The 19,068-nt window shown below is 55.7% G+C and overlaps 1 protein-coding gene across 1 annotated transcript in view; it reads left to right on the top strand.

Annotated features, from left to right (window-relative positions):
* Nucleotides 1–19,068, top strand: part of myom3 (myomesin 3) — a 57,825-nt gene that overhangs the window by 22,568 nt on the left and 16,189 nt on the right. The window contains exons 9-22 of the mRNA XM_062466136.1: nt 1,134–1,279; nt 2,704–2,903; nt 3,444–3,497; nt 4,848–4,975; nt 7,179–7,362; nt 7,649–7,823; nt 8,261–8,382; nt 10,049–10,236; nt 12,966–13,092; nt 14,909–15,090; nt 15,202–15,316; nt 15,543–15,690; nt 16,275–16,378; nt 17,245–17,289. Coding sequence (XP_062322120.1) covers nt 1,134–1,279; nt 2,704–2,903; nt 3,444–3,497; nt 4,848–4,975; nt 7,179–7,362; nt 7,649–7,823; nt 8,261–8,382; nt 10,049–10,236; nt 12,966–13,092; nt 14,909–15,090; nt 15,202–15,316; nt 15,543–15,690; nt 16,275–16,378; nt 17,245–17,289 — 1,918 coding nt within the window. The remainder of the gene's footprint in view (nt 1–1,133; nt 1,280–2,703; nt 2,904–3,443; nt 3,498–4,847; nt 4,976–7,178; nt 7,363–7,648; nt 7,824–8,260; nt 8,383–10,048; nt 10,237–12,965; nt 13,093–14,908; nt 15,091–15,201; nt 15,317–15,542; nt 15,691–16,274; nt 16,379–17,244; nt 17,290–19,068) is intronic.

The raw sequence follows: 19,068 nt of genomic DNA, 5'->3' as shown, positions 1-19,068 counted from the left end.
GGAGGAGAGGAGGGGAGGGAAGAGAGACTAGAGACTGGAACAGCTCAACAGGAAGAGTGATCCTTCCTCAGTAATGTTCTCATCTTCATCCTGGTCTTCTGTGTTCCCTCACTGGTAGTACTCATCATCTGACACACACACATACACACACATACACTCACACACATATACACACACATACACTCACACACATACACTCACACACACACATACACACACACATACACACACACGTTTACCAGTTATAAAAAAGAGAGTGACAAAGAGAGAGAGAGAGAGGGAGGGAGAGAGAGAGAGAGAGAGAGAGAGAGAGAGAGAGAGAGAGAGAGAGAGAGAGAGAGAGAGAGACTGTTGTAGATTACAGATAAACCCTAACCCTAACAGATTACATGAACTGAATTACTCCTGCCACTAATGCTCTCTCCTTCCCCATCTCCTTCCCTGCTTATCTCCCTCTCACCCTCTCCTTCCCCATCTCCCTCCCTGCTTATCTCCCTCTCACCCTCTCTCCTTCCCCATCTCGTTCCCTGCTTATCTCCCTCTCACCCTCTCTCCTTCCCCATCTCCTTCCCTGCTTATCTCCCTCTCACCCTCTCTCCTTCCCCATCTCCCTCCCTGCTTATCTCCCTCTCACCCTCTCTCCTTCCCCATCTCCTTCCCTGCTTATCTCCCTCTCACCCTCTCTCCTTCCCCATCTCCCTCCCTGCTTATCTCCCTCTCACCCTCTCTCCTTCCCCATCTCCCTCCCTGCTTATCTCCCTCTCACCCTCTCTCCTTCCCCATCTCCCTCCCTGCTTATCTCCCACTCACCCTCTCTCCTTCCCCATCTCCTTCCCTGCTTATCTCCATCTCACCCTCTCTCCTTCCCCATCTCCCTCCCTGCTTATCTCCCACTTCTCTCTTCCCTCCCCTCTCACCCTCTCTCTTTCCTCCTGCCTATCTCCCTCCCTCTCCATCCCTGCCTCTCTCTCCTCCCCCATCTCTCCCTCTCTTTTCTCCCCCTCCCTCTCTCTTTCCTCCCCCATCTCTCCCTCTCTCTTTCCCCCTCATCTCTCCCTCTCTTTCCTCCCACCCCTTCTCTCTCTCCTCCCTCTCCCACCATCTCTCTCTCTTCTCCCCCCTCTCTCCTCCTCCCAGATGCTTCTTCAGTGGTCCCCGGGGGACCAGGTGCCCCTCTCTGCCTCCAGGTGTCAGACGTCAACAGGGACTACATGTTCCTCACCTGGCAGCCTCCCAGCGCCGAGGGCTCCAGCCCGGTGGAGGGATACTTCATTGAGAGGTAGGGGTGATCAGGCTGGTGGAGGGATACTTCATTGAGAGGTAGGGGTGATCAGGCTGGTGGAGGGATACTTCATTGAGAGGTAGGGGTGATCAGGCTGGTGGAGGGATACTTCATTGAGGGGTAGGGGTGATCAGGCTGGTGGAGGGATACTTCATTGAGAGGTAGGGGTGATCAGGCTGGTGGAGGGATACTTCATTGAGAGGTAGGGGTGATCAGGCTGGTGGAGGGATACTTCATTGAGAGGTAGGGGTGATCAGGCTGGTGGAGGGATACTTCATTGAGAGGTAGGGGTGATCAGGCTGGTGGAGGGATACTTCATTGAGAGGTAGGGGTGATCAGGCTGGTGGAGGGATACTTCATTGAGAGGTAGGGGTGATCAGGCTGGTGGAGGGATACTTCATTGAGATGTAGGGATGATCAGGCTGGTGGAGGGATACTTTATTGAGAGGTAGGGGTGATCAGGCTGGTGGAGGGATACTTCATTGAGATGTAGGGGTGATCAGGCTGGTGGAGGGATACTTCATTGAGAGGTAGGGGTGATCAGGCTGGTGGAGGGATACTAGATGTGGGGAGGGGCAGTTCTGGACAGATTATAGATGGTGTTTATTTAAACCGAACACCGTAAACAAGATAGTTGAGTCCTAACCTGATAGATGGAGTCTAGGGGAGGCTGTGAGCCACAGCAGACCCAGATGTGGCTGTGAGCCACAGCAGACCCAGATGTGGCTGTGAGCCACAGCAGACCCAGATGTGGCTGTGAGCCACAGCAGACCCAGATGTGGCTGTGAGCCACAGCAGACCCAGCACTCAGCAGGGAGATGCTTCTTATCAGACCTGGACACCTGCTCCAGAACAGAAACACCAACCACCTTACTCAAAACCTGTGAATGTGTGTCTGTACAGTAGGGGTGTGTGTGTGAAGTAGGTTTGTGTTTACAGTAAGTGTGTGTTTGTACAGTATGTGTGTGAGTGGGTGCGTGCAGTAGGTGGGTGTGTGTGTGCGTGCAGTAGGTGTGTGTACAGCAAGTGTGTGTGTGCAGTAGGTGTATATGTGTGTGTACAGTAGGTGTGTGCGTGTGTGTGTGCGTGTGTGTGTGCGTGTGTGTGTGTGTGTGTGCAGTGCCAAACCAGCAGACAAAGACCCTTTTACTTTCCAGTCTCCTAGCAACAGCTGTACACAGGTAGAAGCATCCGGGCTCAGGTGGGGCTCAGGTGGCTTCACCCTAACCTCGGCGCTAGGCACACCGTCGCTAGGTGCCCCATCACTAGGCGCCAGGCATGAGGCTTGATGCTGGGATGTATCAACATCTAATATGTTATTAGCACTGTTATCAACATTGTTATCAACAGTATTATCCACATTACTAGCAACATTATACCTCCCCTCCTCCCCCCTCCTCCCCCCTCCTCCCCCCTCCCAGGTGTGTGGTGGGCTTGGGCCAGTGGAGCAGGTGTAACTCTCAGGTCCAAAAGTTGTGCTGCTATCCTGTGATTGGTCTACAGGACAGCACTATCTACCAGTTCAGAGTGTGTGCTGTCAACCAATCAGGTGTGGGCCGCGCCTCCAAGCCCAGTGAACCAGTCATCACCACCGACCCCCTCGAACCCTCGAGGACCATGGGTAATACTCACACTCCTGGATGTGTGTGAGTGTGTGTGTGTGTGTGAGAGAGAGAGAGAGAGAGAGAGAGTGCAGAGAGAGAGAGAGTGCAGAGAGAGAGAGAGAGAGAGAGAGAGAGAGAGAGAGAGAGAGAGAGAGAGAGAGAGTGCAGAGGAACAGATGGGGCTCTAGTTTGATACCATGGATCATTAGACACACATAAAGACAGGTCTGGCTCTAACCTGCTGTCTCTCTCTCTCTATCTATCTCTCTCTATCTCAAACCTGCTCTCTCTCTATCTATCTCTCTCTATCTCAAACCTGCTCTCTCTATCTATCTATCTCTAACCTGCTCTCTCTCTCTCTCTCTCTCTCTCTCTCTCTCTCATTATCTCTCTTTATCTCTCCCTCTGTCATCCTTCTCCACCTACTGCCCTTCAACCCCCCTCTGACTTTTCTCCTCTCTCTTTCTCTCTTTCTCTCTTCCCTCCCTCCTCATCTCCTCACCTCCTCGCCTCCTCCCTCTCTTCCCTTCCGTCCTCACCTGCCCCTCTCTCTACAGTGGTGAAGGTAGACAGAGGGAGGGAGATCACCATCACCAAGGACCAGTTAGAAGGTGAGCTGAGCAGTTTTCTGAGTGGCACTAGTGGTGGTGCCACTCAGAGCAGGGAGCATACATTGCTTGATAATCAGAGCTGAGTTTCTCAGTCCTCAGTCCTGAAGTCCTCAGTTCTCCTCTCACCCCTCCCTCACTCACTGCTGTTCTCCCTCACTCCTCACCCCTCCTTCTCCCTCACTCCTCACCCCTCCCTCACTCCTCACCCCTCACCCCTCCTTCTCCCTCCCTCCTCACCCCTCACCCCTCCTTCTCCCTCCCTCCTCACCCCTCACCCCTCCTTCTCCCTCCCTCCTCACCCCTCACCCCTCCTTCTCCCTCACTCCTCACCCCTCCCTCACTCCTCACCCCTCCTTCTCCCTCACTCCTCACCCCTCCCTCACTCCTCACCCCTCACCCCTCCTTCTCCCTCACTCCTCACCCCTCCCTCACTCCTCACCCCTCACCCCTCCTTCTCCCTCCCTCCTCACCCCTCACCCCTCCTTCTCCCTCCCTCCTCACCCCTCACCCCTCCTTCTCCCTCCCTCCTCACCCCTCACCCCTCCTTCTCCCTCACTCCTCACCCCTCCCTCACTCCTCACCCCTCCTTCTCCCTCACTCCTCACCCCTCCCTCACTCCTCACCCCTCACCCCTCCTTCTCCCTCACTCCTCACCCCTCCTTCTCCCTCCCTCCTCACTCCTCACCCCTCCCTCACTCCTCACCCCTCACCCCTCCTTCTCCCTCACTCCTCACCCCTCCTTCTCCCTCTCTCCTCACTCCTCACCCCTCCCTCACTCCTCACCCCTCCTTCTCCCTCCCTCCTCACTCCTCACCCCTCCCTCACTCCCTCCTCACTCTTCACCCCTCCCTCACTCCTCACTCCTCACCCCTCCTTCTCCCTCCCTCCTCACTCCTCACCCCTCCATCTCCCTCCCTCCTCACTCCTCACCCCTCCCTCACTCCTCACCCCTCCTTCTCCCTCCCTCCTCACCCCTCCTTCTCCCTCACTCCTCACCACTCCTTCTCCCTCACTCCTCACCCCTCCTTCTCCCTCCCTCCTCACCCCTCCTTCTCCCTCACTCCTCACCCCTCCTTCTCCCTCCCTCCTCACCCCTCCTTCTCCCTCACTCCTCACCCCTCCTTCTCCCTCCCTCCTCACCCCTCCTTCTCCCTCACTCCTCACCCCTCCTTCTCCCTCACTCCTCACCCCTCCCTCCCTCCTCACCCCTCCTTCTCCCTCCCTCCTCACCCCTCCTTCTCCCTCCCTCCTCACTCCTCACCCCTCCCTCCCTCCTCACCCCTCCTTCTCCCTCCCTCCTCACTCCTCACCCCTCCCTCACTCCTCACCCCTCCTCCCTCCCTCCCCCAGGTCAGGTGCGTGTGCCCCTCCCTCCCACAGGTGTGTATGCCTGTGATGTCAGCGACACTTACCTGGTGCTGAGCTGGGCGGAGCCAGATCCACGCGGACGAGAGACACTCACCTACTATGTGGAGAGAGTGAGTCTCACACACACACACACACACACACACACAGGGTATAGCTTAGTGGTTGAGCCTTTGACTGAAGATCATGAGGTTTAAGGTTCAAAACCCGGTGTACTTTATACATTACCTGTGAGGGTAATTGTCCTCGCTGCAGACAAACCTTGAATCTGCTTCTCAGTCTGCTGGGATTATTTGTACTGCAGCTGAAATATATTTTCTGTTAGTGGAGAACTCCTCTTTCATTTAAGTTAATTTCAGTTCAGTTGTGGTAGAAAGAAAAAGCTTGAAAGTAAAGTTTTCAGTGAGAATGAAAGCGCTACAAAGGATAGGTGCAGCTCAGTGGTTGGAGCATCAATGAAGAGGTTGCAGGTTCAAATCCCACTCTGTACGTGTAGATGAAACAGCATCTGCTAACTTACATGAGAGCTGGAAGTGCATGACCCCTCCACCCTCCCCATATACCCCCTCCACCCACCCCATATACCCCCTCCACCCTCCACCCACTCCATATACCCCCCACCTCCCCCTGCATCCACCCCTCACCCCCCTCCCTCCAGCAGCTCAGGGATCCAATAACAAGAGGAAGAGCAGCAAACTGCCACAGGAAAGAGACTTTATTGCACTTTCATGAGTTGTCCCGTCTCCCTCACCCGTCTACCTCCCTCCCCTCCCTCACCCGTCTCCCTCCCTCCCCTCCCTCACCCCTCTCCCTCCCCTCCCTCACCCCTCTCCCTCCCCTCCCTCACCCCTCTCCCTCCCCTCCCTCACCCGTCTCCCTCCCTCCCCTCCCTCACCCCTCTCCCTCCCTCCCCTCCCTCACCCCTCTCCCTCCCTCCCCTCCCTCACCCCTCTCCCTCCTATATATGAAGTGTCAGGTTATTATAGAGCTGTGGAGCAGCCACTGAGAGAAAGATTGAGAAATGAAAGAAATATTAAGTTAATATTATTAATATTAAAAAAGTGATTATTAATCTGCCTCCTTTTCTGTCTACCTGTCTGTCTGCCTGTCTCTCTCTCTGCCTGTCTCTCTCCCTGCCTGCCTGTCTGTCTGCCTGTCTCTCTCCCTGCCTGTCTCCCTGCCTGTCTCTCTCCCTGCCTGTCTGTCTGCCTATCTCTCTCTGCCTGTCTCTCTCCCTGCCTGTCTGTCTGCCTGTATGTCTGCCTGTCTGTCTGCCTGTCTCTCTCCCTGCCTGTCTGTCTCTCCCTGCCTGTCTCTCTCCCTGCCTGCCTGCCTGTCTGCCTGTCTCTCTCTCTGCATGTCTCTATCCCTGCCTGTCTTTCTCCCTGCCTGTCTGTCTGCCTGTCTCTCTCCCTGCCTGTCTCCCTGCCTGTCTCTCTCCCTGCCTGTCTCTCTCCATGCCTGTCTGTCTGCCTGCCTGTCTGCCTGTCTCTCTCCCTGCCTGTTTCTCTCCTTGTCTCTATCCCTGCCTGCCTGTCTCCTTGTCTCTATCCCGGCCTGTCTCTCTCCTTGTCTCTCTCCCTGCCTGTCTCCTTGTCTCTATCCCTGCCTGTCTCTCTCCTTGTCTCTCTCCGTGCCTGTCTCTCTCCTTGTCTCTACCCCGGCCTGTCTCTCTCCTTGTCTCTATCCCTGCCTGTCTCTCTCCTTGTCTCTCTCCCTGCCTGTCTCTCTCCTTGTCTCTATCCCGGCCTGTCTCTCTCCTTGTCTCTATCCCTGCCTGTCTCTCTCCTTGTCTCTCTCCCTGCCTGTCTCTCTCCTTGTCTCTATCCCGGCCTGTCTCTCTCCTTGTCTCTATCCCTGCCTGTCTCTCTCCTTGTCTCTATCCCGGCCTGTCTCTCTCCTTGTCTCTATCCCTGCCTGCCTGTCTCCTTGTCTCTATCCCGGCCTGTCTCTCTCCTTGTCTCTATCCCTGCCTGTCTCTCTCCTTGTCTCTATCCCGGCCTGTCTCTCTCCTTGTCTCTATCCCGGCCTGTCTCTCTCCTTGTCTCTCTCCCTGCCTGTCTGTCTCCTTGTCTCTATCCCTGCCTGTCTCTCTCCTTGTCTCTCTCCCTGCCTGTCTCTCTCCTTGTCTCTACCCCGGCCTGTCTCTCTCCTTGTCTCTATCCCTGCCTGTCTCTCTCCTTGTCTCTATCCCTGCCTGTCTCTCTCCTTGTCTCTCTCCCTGCCTGTCTCTCTCCTTGTCTCTCTCCCGGCCTGTCTCTCTCCTTGTCTCTCTCCTTGTCTCTCTCCCGGACTGTCTCTCTCCTTGTCCTCCAGTCGTTGGCAGGCAGGAGCAGTTGGCAGCTGACCAGTCTAGATCAGATTGTGTCGTCTCCCAGGTTTCCTGTCTTTGACCTGCAGAGGGGCGTGGCCTACGAGTTCCGCGTGCGTTCAGTCAACAAGTACGGCGTGAGCGATCCCTCCACCGCCAGCCCCCCCCTCACCCTGGGGGACGCCCTGGGTAAGACAGGGAGGGGAGGGGGTTAAGATGGACGTCTTATAGAAATATTGCTGTTCTGATTGTAATGGTTAGTCCAGGGGCCTGTGCTACGAAGCAGGATTTGGGATTAGCGGGGGAACTTCAGGTCTAACCCTGGGTTTTCAGTGTCACCATGGTGGTTCACTTCTTACCAGGATCGATCGCCATGGGAACCTATGCTGCACACCTAACCTTCTCCAGAGCAGTCAATGATAGATCTGGTCTAAGGTCAGAGTTAGTCCTGTTCTGACTTGTTCCTGTGTCCCAGCTCCCCCTGCCCCACCCCATGGCATCCAGGCTGTCAGAGACTCTGATTTGTCCGTGCTGCTGCAGTGGGAGGAGCCTGCCAAGATAGAAGGCATTCTGGGATACTACCTGTACTACAGCGAGGCAGGGAGGGCGGAGTGGCGCACAGTCAACAACAAGCCACTCACCAGCACCAGGTGGGTTACAGCTGCTCCACCTCACACCCGCTCCCATAGAAGACATTTAGTAGAGCAACAATCAAATGCTAGATTTTTCAAGCGGAAAATCTAATTCTACAGTATTTCGGTGTTCAGAGTCAAGTAACAATCAACAAACTTCTGGTGCTGTAGAACAGACACCTCAGTTATTTACATTTAGTCATTTAGCAGACGCTCTTATTCAAGTGCCCTAGGACACAGTCATTATGCACAGCCGAGAATCGAACCGGCAACCTTCTGATTACTAGCCCAATTCCCTAACCGCTCAGCCACCTGACTCCCTATCACTATTTGGTCCTGGTCCTGTTCTGGTCCTGTTCTGGTCCTGTTCTGGTCCAGGTCCAGGCCCCGGTTGAGGTCCTGTTCTGGTCCAGGTCTTGTCACTGTGGAGTCTATCAGGAGTGTCTGTGCTGCAGGTTCACGGTGCACGGGTTGAAGGCCCAAAAGGAGTACGTGTTCCGGGTCAAGTCGGTCAGCCGAGCAGGAACCAGCCGATACTCCGACGAGTCCCCTCCCATCCTGGTGAAGTCGGCCGTCTGTGAGTACAACTGCCCTTGGAGATCTACACCACTTCCTGTAGATCACTTCCTGTAGATCACTTACTTTAGATCACTTCCTGTAGATCACTTCCTGTAGATCACTTCCTGTAGATCACGTCCTGTAGATCTGTGTTTGTGACATCAGTGTTTGGGACAAACAGGAGGTCATAATCCGCTCAGGTCATCCCTCCAATGTTTAATAACATTCTCAGGTTTGTGTCTCTCTCCTGTCCTCTCCCAGAATCAGTGTGGTGTATGTGTGTGTGTGTGTGTGTGTGTGTGTGTGTGTGTGTGTGTGAGTGTGCGTGTGCGTGTGTGTATGTGTGTGTGTGAGTGTGGAGCATCCTATGATGACAGGCTATCAGGGAGCCTAATAGCAGGAGAACAGGCCTGGACAGCTGCTGGAGATAATGGCAGCTCAAGAGTCAGGAGTTGGCTCTCACCTCAGTTGTTCAGAAACACACAGAAACACACACAGAAACACACACAGAAACACACACAGGGACACACACAGAAACACACACAGAAACACACACAGAAACACACACAGAAACACACACAGGGACACACACAGAAACACACACAGAAACACACACAGAAACACACACAGGGACACACACAGAAACACACACAGGGACACACACAGAAACACACACAGAAACACACACAGAAACACACACAGGGACACACACAGAAACACACACACAGGGACACACACAGAAACACACACAGAAACACACACAGGGACACACACAGAAACACACACAGAAACACACACAGGGACACACACAGAAACACACACAGAAACACACACAGGGACACACACAGAAACACACACAGAAACACACACAGGGACACACACAGAAACACACACAGAAACACACACAGGGACACACACAGAAACACACACAGGGACACACACAGAAACACACACAGAAACACACACAGAAACACACACAGGGACACACACAGAAACACACACAGAAACACACACAGAAACACACACAGGGGGACACAGAAACACACACAGAAACACACACAGGGACACACACAGAATCACACACTGGGGGGGACACAGAAACACACACAGAAGCACACACAGAAACACACACAGAAACACACACAGGGACACACACAGAAACACACACAGAAACACACACAGAAACACACACAGAAACACACACAGAAACACACACAGGGACACACACAGAAACACACACAGGGGGACACAGAAACACACACAGAAACACACACAGAAACACACACAGAAACACACACAGGGGGACACAGAAACACACACTGGGGGGGACACAGAAACACACACTGGGGGGACACAGAAACACACACAGGGACACACACAGAAACACACACAGGGGGACACACACAGGGGGACACAGAAACACACACAGGGGGACACACACAGGGGGACACAGAAACACACACAGGGGGACACAGAAACACACACGGGGGGGACAGGGACACAAACAGGAACACTGGGGGCTGAGGGGGGGGGGGGGCTGGGGGCTGGGTTGGGACTGTGGGGTAGGAGGCTGGGGCTGCAGGGGTACACCAGTAAAGAACAAATAACAGATCTAGAACAAATAAAACAGAATAGAACCAAATGCTCCTCTCCTCCCCACCTTTCTGTCACCCTGGCCCCCCCAGACGTCCCTGGCCCCCCCTCGGCCATCGCCCTGGTAGTGTGCCGCGCCTCAGAGATGGTGCTGAGCTGGCGGGCCCCCGCCTGCAGCGGAGGATCCCCTGTGGGGGGGTACTACCTGGACCAGAGGGATCAGGAGCAGCAGCCCTGGAAGGAGGTGAACACCAGGCCTGCCAGGGAGAGGCAGTACACGGTAAGAGGGGCTCTGGGAAGCTGCCCGGGGCATCACAGGGGGAGACTGTACCTCAGTGAGTCTGTACCTCAGTGAGTCTGTACCTCAGTGAGTCTGTATCTCAGTGAGTCTGTATCTCAGTGAGTCTGTACCTCAGTGAGTCTGTACCTCAGTGAGTCTGTATCTCAGTGAGTCTGTACCTCAGTGAGTCTGTACCTCAGTGAGTCTGTATCTCAGTGAGTCTGTATCTCAGTGAGTCTGTACCTCAGTGAGTCTGTATCTCAGTGAGTCTGTATCTCAGTGAGTCTGTACCTCAGTGAGTCTGTACCTCAGTGAGTCTGTACCTCAGTGAGTCTGTATCTCAGTGAGTCTGTATCTCAGTGAGTCTGTACCCCAGTGAGACTGTATCTCAGTGAGTCTGTACCCCAGTTAGTCTGTACGCCAGTGAGTCTGTACCTCAGTGAGTCTGTACCTCAGTGAGTCTGTACCTCAGTGAGTCTGTACCTCAGTGAGACTGTACCTCAGTGAGTCTGTACCTCAGTGAGTCTGTACCTCAGTGAGTCTGTATCTCAGTGAGTCTGTATCTCAGTGAGTCTGTACCCCAGTGAGTCTGTATCTCAGTGAGTCTGTACCCCAGTTAGTCTGTACGCCAGTGAGTCTGTACCTCAGTGAGTCTGTACCTCAGTGAGTCTCTACCCCAGTTAGTCTGTACCCCAGTGAGTCTGTACCCCAGTTAGTCTGTATCCCAGTTAGTCTGTAACCCAGTGAGTCTGTACCCAGTGAGTCTGTACCTCAGTGAGTCTGTATCTCAGTGAGACTGTACCCCAGTGAGTCTGTACCTCTGTGAGTCTGTACCCCAGTGAGACTGTATCTCAGTGAGTCTGTACCCCAGTGAGACTGTATCTCAGTGAGTCTGTACCCCAGTGAGTCAGTACCTCAGTGATTCTGTACACCAGTGAGACTGTATCTCAGAGTATACCCCTGTGCCAGGGATACTGTTGATGGTGAAGCTCAGTGGTTAGAGCATTTGACTGCAGATCAATGGGTTGCAAGTTTTTCCCATGTCCTGAATGTTGCTTTAGATGAAAGCATCTGTTGAATGAAAACGTTATTGTTATTTTGGTGCTGTAAGGAGCCTAGAGGAGGCTGGGTCTACCCCTAGCCCTCTGCTGAGGCTGATTAACAGACATTCCTGATACCCTTTTCTCTCAACTGAAAACAAGTCTTTCTTCATAGCTTCACCTCAGCCCCGATAGTTTTGACATTAATGAGGATATCGATCGAGGAGAGATTCCATGTTGTCGGCACTGTGCTTTTTCTGCTTATGAAACCAATAACTGTGTTTGTCCAGCTCCTCTGTGGTGGTAGCAGGCCGGCGGCCGACCAACCAGCTCCTCTCTGAGAGCCCAGAGGAGCTCCTCCTCAAGCAGGGGCGATCGAAGACCGCTTCTCAATCCAAAAGAAAATACTGCCACCTAGTGGTCAGGATTTGCAATAACAGAGAACAATGAGAAACCACAGCATTACATTTATGCATTTAGCAGACGCTTTTATCCAAAGCGACTTCCAAGAGAGAGTTTTATAAAAGTGCATAGGTCACTGATCATAACAACGAGATAGCCCCAAACTTTGCGGGTAGCCAAACATGAAGCACACATTGTGAAAACCAAATAAGTCCCAAAGGGAAGAACCATAAGAGCATGCAGTTAGACAAGTTACAATTAAACAACATGAACCTCAAAAGTGCAAGAGTGTACCTGTGGAAAAAGCAAGCAACAATAATATATTTCACGGCGAGTACAATAACTTTAAGACAGTTACAACAAACCAACAAAAGCAACAAGTCTCTCAATAAGAGACTTGTTGCTTTTACATTGTGGTACATTGTGATCACAATGTACCACAATGTAAAAGCAACAATTCCCCTCAGGTCCAGGACCCTGTTCTGGCTGGTCTCCCCCCAGGTCCAGGACCCTGGTCTGGCTGGTCTCCCCCCAGGTCCAGGACCCTGGTCTGGCTGGTCTCCCCCCAGGTCCAGGACCCTGGTCTGGCTGGTCTCCCCCCAGGTCCAGGACCCTGGTCTGGCTGGTCTCCCCCCCAGGTCCAGGACCCTGGTCTGGCTGGTCTCCCCCCAGGTCCAGGACCCTGGTCTGGCTGGTCTCCCCCCAGGTCCAGGACCCTGGTCTGGCTGGTCTCCCCCCAGGTCCAGGACCCTGGTCTGGCTGGTCTCCCCCCCAGGTCCAGGACCCTGGTCTGGCTGGTCTCCCCCCAGGTCCAGGACCCTGGGCTGGCTGGTCTCCCCCCAGGTCCAGGACCCTGGGCTGGCTGGTCTCCCCCCAGGTCCAGGACCCTGGGCTGGCTGGTCTCCCCTCAGGTCCAGGACCCTGGGCTGGCTCTGAGAGGAGATCAGCGTCTCAGATCAATAGTGCGAGCTGCCCCTCCTCAAACACAGTGTCTCTCCAGAACTGGCTGGATTTATACACACACACACCACACTGTCTGGACACACACAACATCGTCATGACAACGAGAAAGTTCGGATTTTGTTGGACCAGTGTCACCTTGTCACCTATGGCAACAAGAACCCCAAATTAGCTAATAACAGCTTCTTATAAATATCTTTTTATTCTAGTGAATTTCTACAAAACAACAACCAACCATGTAAATGTAAATCCACTTTTGGGTGTGTGTGAGAAAGTGTGTGTAGTTAAGTGTGTGTAGGTAAGTACTATGTGTGTTGTGCTGTGCAGGTGTGTAACCTGAGTGAGGGCGTGAGCTACCAGTTCCGTGTGTTTGCTTCCAACGTGGTGGGTGTCGGCCAGGCCTCCCTCCCCAGCCCCGCCTTCCTGTGTGAGGACTGGAGCATGGAGGAGCCAGGTGAGGTGGAGCTACACACACACACACACACACACACACACACTACTGTACCTGTGTGTTATTGTGACCCGGTGCTCCCCTCGCCCTCAACCTCTCCTCCCCCCTCCTTCCCCCCCCCTCTCCACTCCCTCCCCTCTCCTCCCCCCTCCTTCCCTCCCCCTCTCCACTCCCTCCCCTCTCCTCCCCCCTCCTTCCTTCCCCCTCCCCTCAACCTCTCCTTCCCCCTCCTTCCCTCTCCACTCCCTCCCCTCTCCTCCCCCCTCCTTCCCTCCCCCTCTCCACTCCCTCCCCTCTCCTCCCCCCTCCTTCCCTCCCCCTCTCCACTCCCTCCCCTCTCCTCCCCCCTCCTTCCCTCCCCCTCTCCACTCCCTCCCCTCTCCTCCCCCCTCCTTCCCTCCCCCTCTCCACTCCCTCCCCTCTCCTCCCCCCTCCTTCCCTCCCCCTCTCCACTCCCTCCCCTCTCCTCCCCCCTCCTTCCCTCCCCCTCTCCACTCCCTCCCCTCTCCTCCCCCCTCCTTCCCTCCCCCTCTCCACTCCCTCCCCTCTCCTCCCCCCTCCTTCCCTCCCCCTCTCCACTCCCTCCCCTCTCCTCCCCCCTCCTTCCCTCCCCCTCTCCACTCCCTCCCCTCTCCTCCCCCCTCCTTCCCTCCCCCTCTCCACTCCCTCCCCTCTCCTCCCCCCTCCTTCCCTCCCCCTCTCCACTCCCTCCCCTCTCTTCCCCCCTCCTTCCCTCCCCCTCTCCACTCCCTCCCCTCTCCTCCCCCCTCCTTCCCTCCCCCTCTCCACTCCCTCCCCTCTCCTCCCCCCTCCTTCCCTCCCCCTCTCCACTCCCTCCCCTCTCCTCCCCCCTCCTTCCCTCCCCCTCTCCACTCCCTCCACTCTCTTCCCCCCTCCTTCCCTCCCCCTCTCCACTCCCTCCCCTCTCCTCCCCCCTCCTTCCCTCCCCCTCTCCACTCCCTCCCCTCTCCTCCCCCCTCCTTCCCTCCCCCTCTCCACTCCCTCCCCTCTCCTCCCCCCTCCTTCCCTCCCCCTCTCCACTCCCTCCCCTCTCCTCCCCCCTCCTTCCCTCCCCCTCTCCACTCCCTCCCCTCTCCTCCCCCCTCCTTCCCTCCCCCTCTCCACTCCCTCCCCTCTCCTCCCCCCTCCTTCCCTCCCCCTCTCCACTCCCTCCCCTCTCCTCCCCCCTCCTTCCCTCCCCCTCTCCACTCCCTCCCCTCTCCTCCCCCCTCCTTCCCTCCCCCTCTCCACTCCCTCCCCTCTCCTCCCCCCTCCTTCCCTCCCCCTCTCCACTCCCTCCCCTCTCCTCCCCCCTCCTTCCCTCCCCCTCTCCACTCCCTCCCCTCTCCTCCCCCCTCCTTCCCTCCCCCTCTACACTCCCTCCCCTCTCCTCCCCCCTCCTTCCCTCCCCCTCTCCACTCCCTCCCCTCTCCTCCCCCCTCCTTCCCTCCCCCTCTCCACTCCCTCCCCTCTCCTCCCCCCTCCTTCCCTCTCCACTCCCTCCCCTCTCCTCCCCCCTCCTTCCCTCCCCCTCTCCACTCCCTCCACTCTCTTCCCCCCTCCTTCCCTCCCCCTCTCCACTCCCTCCCCTCTCCTCCCCCCTCCTTCCCTCCCCCTCTCCACTCCCTCCCCTCTCCTCCCCCCTCCTTCCCTCTCCACTCCCTCCCCTCTCCTCCCCCCTCCTTCCCTCCCCCTCTCCACTCCCTCCACTCTCCTCCCCCCTCCTTCCCTCCCCCTCTCCACTCCCTCCCCTCTCCTCCCCCCTCCTTCCCTCCCCCTCTCCACTCCCTCCCCTCTCTTCCCCCCCCTTCCCCCCCAGGTCCTCCCTATGAATTGGAGATCAGGGAGGTGAGGAATGATTCGCTGGTGCTGTTGTGGGTGGAGCCTCTCTACGGCGGACAGAGCCCAATCAAAGGCTACCTGCTGGAGATCAGTGAGGGCAGCCAATCAGAGACCTGGACCCCTGTAAATCAGGAAGCAACTCCAGACACCTTTTTCAAGGTTGGTGCCTTGAGCAGCACAGACAGACAGACAGACAGACAGGCAGACAGGGAAACAGGAAGACAGGCAGACAGATAGTGACATATGTTAGCATATGTGCTGTGTTTCTAGGTGTCAGGTCTGAAGACTGGCCACACCTACCGCCTACGAGTGTTAGCTGTCAATCAGGGTGGAGTGGGCTGGCCCTCCCTGCCCAGTGAACCAATCACAGCACAGACTTCTCCAGGTCAGCCATTTTAGGTTTTGTCACCCTTTCAGACACACGCACACACAATCTCACACACATACACACTAATGCTCGCACACGCACACATACACACACCCTCTATACACACCCACCACACACACACACCATCCACATACACACACACCCTCCTTCAGACACACACACACGACCACCACAGCGGTTTGCTCCAGCTGAGACAGCAGGCTGACCCAGTCATGACCGTCAGACACCAGAGATGTGGAGGTGGGCGTGGACAGTGACGGCTTCCTCTTCCTGTCCTGGGAGGGGGCGGAGCCTGGCCAGCTGGTGTGGAGGAGGAGCTACAGGGAAGAGGTGGAGGCCGGCAGGGCCAGGGTGGAAACCAGGAACAACAGGTACCTGTCTGTGTGTGTGTGTGTGGAGGATGAACCAGGAACAACAGGTACCTGTCTGTGTGTGTGTGTGTGGAGGATGAACCAGGAACAACAGGTACCTGTCTGTGTGTGTGTGTGTGTGGAGGATGGTGGTGTGTGTGTGTGTGTGTGTGTGTGTGTGTGTGTGGAGGATGGTGGTGTGTGTCTGTGTGTGTGTGTGTGGAGGATGGTGGTGTGTGTGTGTGTGTGTGTGTGTGTGTGTGTGTGGAGGATGGTGGTGTGTGTCTGTGTGTGTGTGTGTGGAGGATGGTGGTGTGTGTGTGTGTGTGTGTGTGTGTGTGTGTGTATGTGTGTGTGTGGAGGGCTGTGTGTGTATGTGTGATAGACCAACACTGTGGAGACTCTGTACACCTGTCTGTCTGACTGTCTCTCCTGTCTGTCTGTCCATCTGTCTGTCTCTCCCTCTGTCTGTCTGGCTGTGTGTCTGTGTGTATGTGTCTGTCTGTGTGTGTGTGTGTGTCTGTTTGTCTGTGTGTGTGTCTGTGTGTGTGTGTGTGTGTGTGTGTGTGTGTGTGTGTGTGTGTGTCTGTGTGTGTGTGTGCCAGGTGTGTCCTCACCTTCCTGGAGGCGTCAGAGCAGGACCTGGGTCTGTACACCCTGGAGAGCAGCGACCCCACCACATCCTCCAGCTACACCTTCACTGCAGAGGGTACAGCACTCTCCCACAATGCACTGCACACACACACACACACTCAGACACACACACACAGACACACACACACAGACACACACACACACACACACAGATACACACACACACACAGACACACACACACACACACTCAGATACACACACACACATACACACAGACACACACACACACACAGACACACACAGACACACACACACACACACACTCAGATACACACACACACATACACACAGACACACACACAGACACACACAGACACACACACACACACTCAGACACAGACACACACACAGACACACTCAGACACACACACACACACAGACACACACAGACACACACACACAGACACACTCAGACACACACACACACACACACTCAGATCCACACAGAGACGCACACACACACAGACACACACACTCAGACACAGACACACACACAGACACACTCAGACACACACACACACTCAGACACAGACACACACACAGACACACTCAGACACACACACACACACACACTCAGACACAGACACACTCAGACACACACACACACTCAGACACAGACACACACACACATCCACACAGACACACACACACACTCAGACACAGACACACACACAGATCCACACAGAGACGCACACACACACACACACTCAGACACACACACACACTCAGACACAGACACACTCAGACAGACACACACACACTCAGACACAGACACACACACAGATCCACACAGAGACGCACACACAGATACACACACAGACACACACACATACACTGCATCTGGTTAATGCAGACTGTTCCTTGACAACAGAGTTGTTGCTGGATGACTGAAGGTGTTCATGTTGACGTTCTCTGTGCAGATCTGGAGAGACTGACTGAGCTGAGCTGGAACATCAGAAACCCACGTAGGTTCACAACCCCACACACCCACCTTACCCTACCCTACCCCTATCCTCACCCTACCCTACCCTACCCCACACACCCACCCACCTTACCCTACCCTACCCCTATCCTCACCCTACCCTACCCCACACACCCACCTTACCCCTATCCTCACCCTACCCTACCCCACACACCCACCTTACCCAACCCTACCCCTATCCTCACCCTACCCTACCCCACACACCCACCTTACCCTAACCTACCCCTATCCTCACCCTACCCTACCCCACACACCCACCTTACCCTACCCTACCCCTATCCTCACCCTACCCTACCCCACACACCCACCCTACCCTACCCCTATCCTCGCCCTACCCCACACACCCACCTTACCCTACCATACCCCTATCCTCACCCTACCCTACCCCACACACCCACCTTACCCTACCCTACCCCTATCCTCACCCTACCCTACCCCACACACCCACCTTACCCTACCATACCCCTATCCTCACCCTACCCTACCCCACACACCCACCTTACCCTACCCCTATCCTCACCCTACCCTACCCCACACACCCACCTTACCCTACCCCTATCCTCACCCTACCCTGCCCCAAACACCCACCTTACCCTATCCTATCCTCACCCTACCCTACCCCACACACCCACCTTACCCTACCTTACCCCTATCCTCACTCTACCCTACCCCACACACCCACCTTTCCCTACCCTACCCCTATCCTCACCCTACCCCTATCCTCGCCCTACCCTACCCCACACACCCACCTTACCCTTATCCTCACCCTACCCTACCCCACACACACACCCACCTTACCCTACCCTACCCCTATCCTCACCCTACCCTACCCCACACACCCACCTTACCCAACCCTACCCCTATCCTCACCCTACCCTACCCCACACACCCACCCTACCCTACCCCTATCCTCACCCTACCCTACCCCACACACCCACCTTACCCTACCCTACCCCTATCCTCACCCTACCCCACACACCCACCTTACCCTACCCTACCCCTATCCTCACCCTACCCTACCCCACACACCCACCTTACCCTACCCTACCCCTATCCTCACCCTACCCTACCCCACACACCCACCTTACCCAACCCTACCCCTACCCCTATCCTCACCCTACCCTACCCCACACACCCACCCTACCCCTATCCTCACCCTACCCTACCCCACACACCCACCTTACCCTACCATACCCCTATCCTCACCCTACCCCACACACCCACCTTACCCTACCCCTATCCTCACCCTACCCTACCCCACACACCCACCTTACCCTACCTTACCCCTATCCTCACCCTACCCTGCCCCAAACACCCACCTTACCCTACCCTATCCTCACCCTACCCTACCCCACACACCCACCTTATCCTACCCTACCCCTATCCTCACCCTACCCCTCACACCCACCTTACCCTACCTTACCCCTATCCTCACTCTACCATACCCCACACACCCACCTTACCCTACCCTACCCCTATCCTCACCCTACCCCACACACCCACCTTACCTTACCCTACCCCTATCCTCACCCTACCCTACCCTACCCCACACACCCACCTTACCCTACCCCTATTCTCACCCTACCCTACCCCACACACCCACCCTACCCTACCCCTATCCTCGCCCTACCCTACCCCACACACCCACCTTACCCTACCCTAACCCTATCCTCACCCTACCCCACACACCCACCTTACCCTACCCTACCCCTATCCTCACCCTACCCAACCCCACACACCCACCTTACCCTACCCTACCCTA

Source organism: Osmerus eperlanus, chromosome 7 (assembly GCF_963692335.1).
Source record: "Osmerus eperlanus chromosome 7, fOsmEpe2.1, whole genome shotgun sequence".
NCBI classification, from domain to species: Eukaryota; Metazoa; Chordata; class Actinopteri; order Osmeriformes; family Osmeridae; genus Osmerus; species Osmerus eperlanus.
Note: the sequence above shows the minus strand (reverse complement) of the source record. Positions and strands in the feature narration are given on the sequence as shown.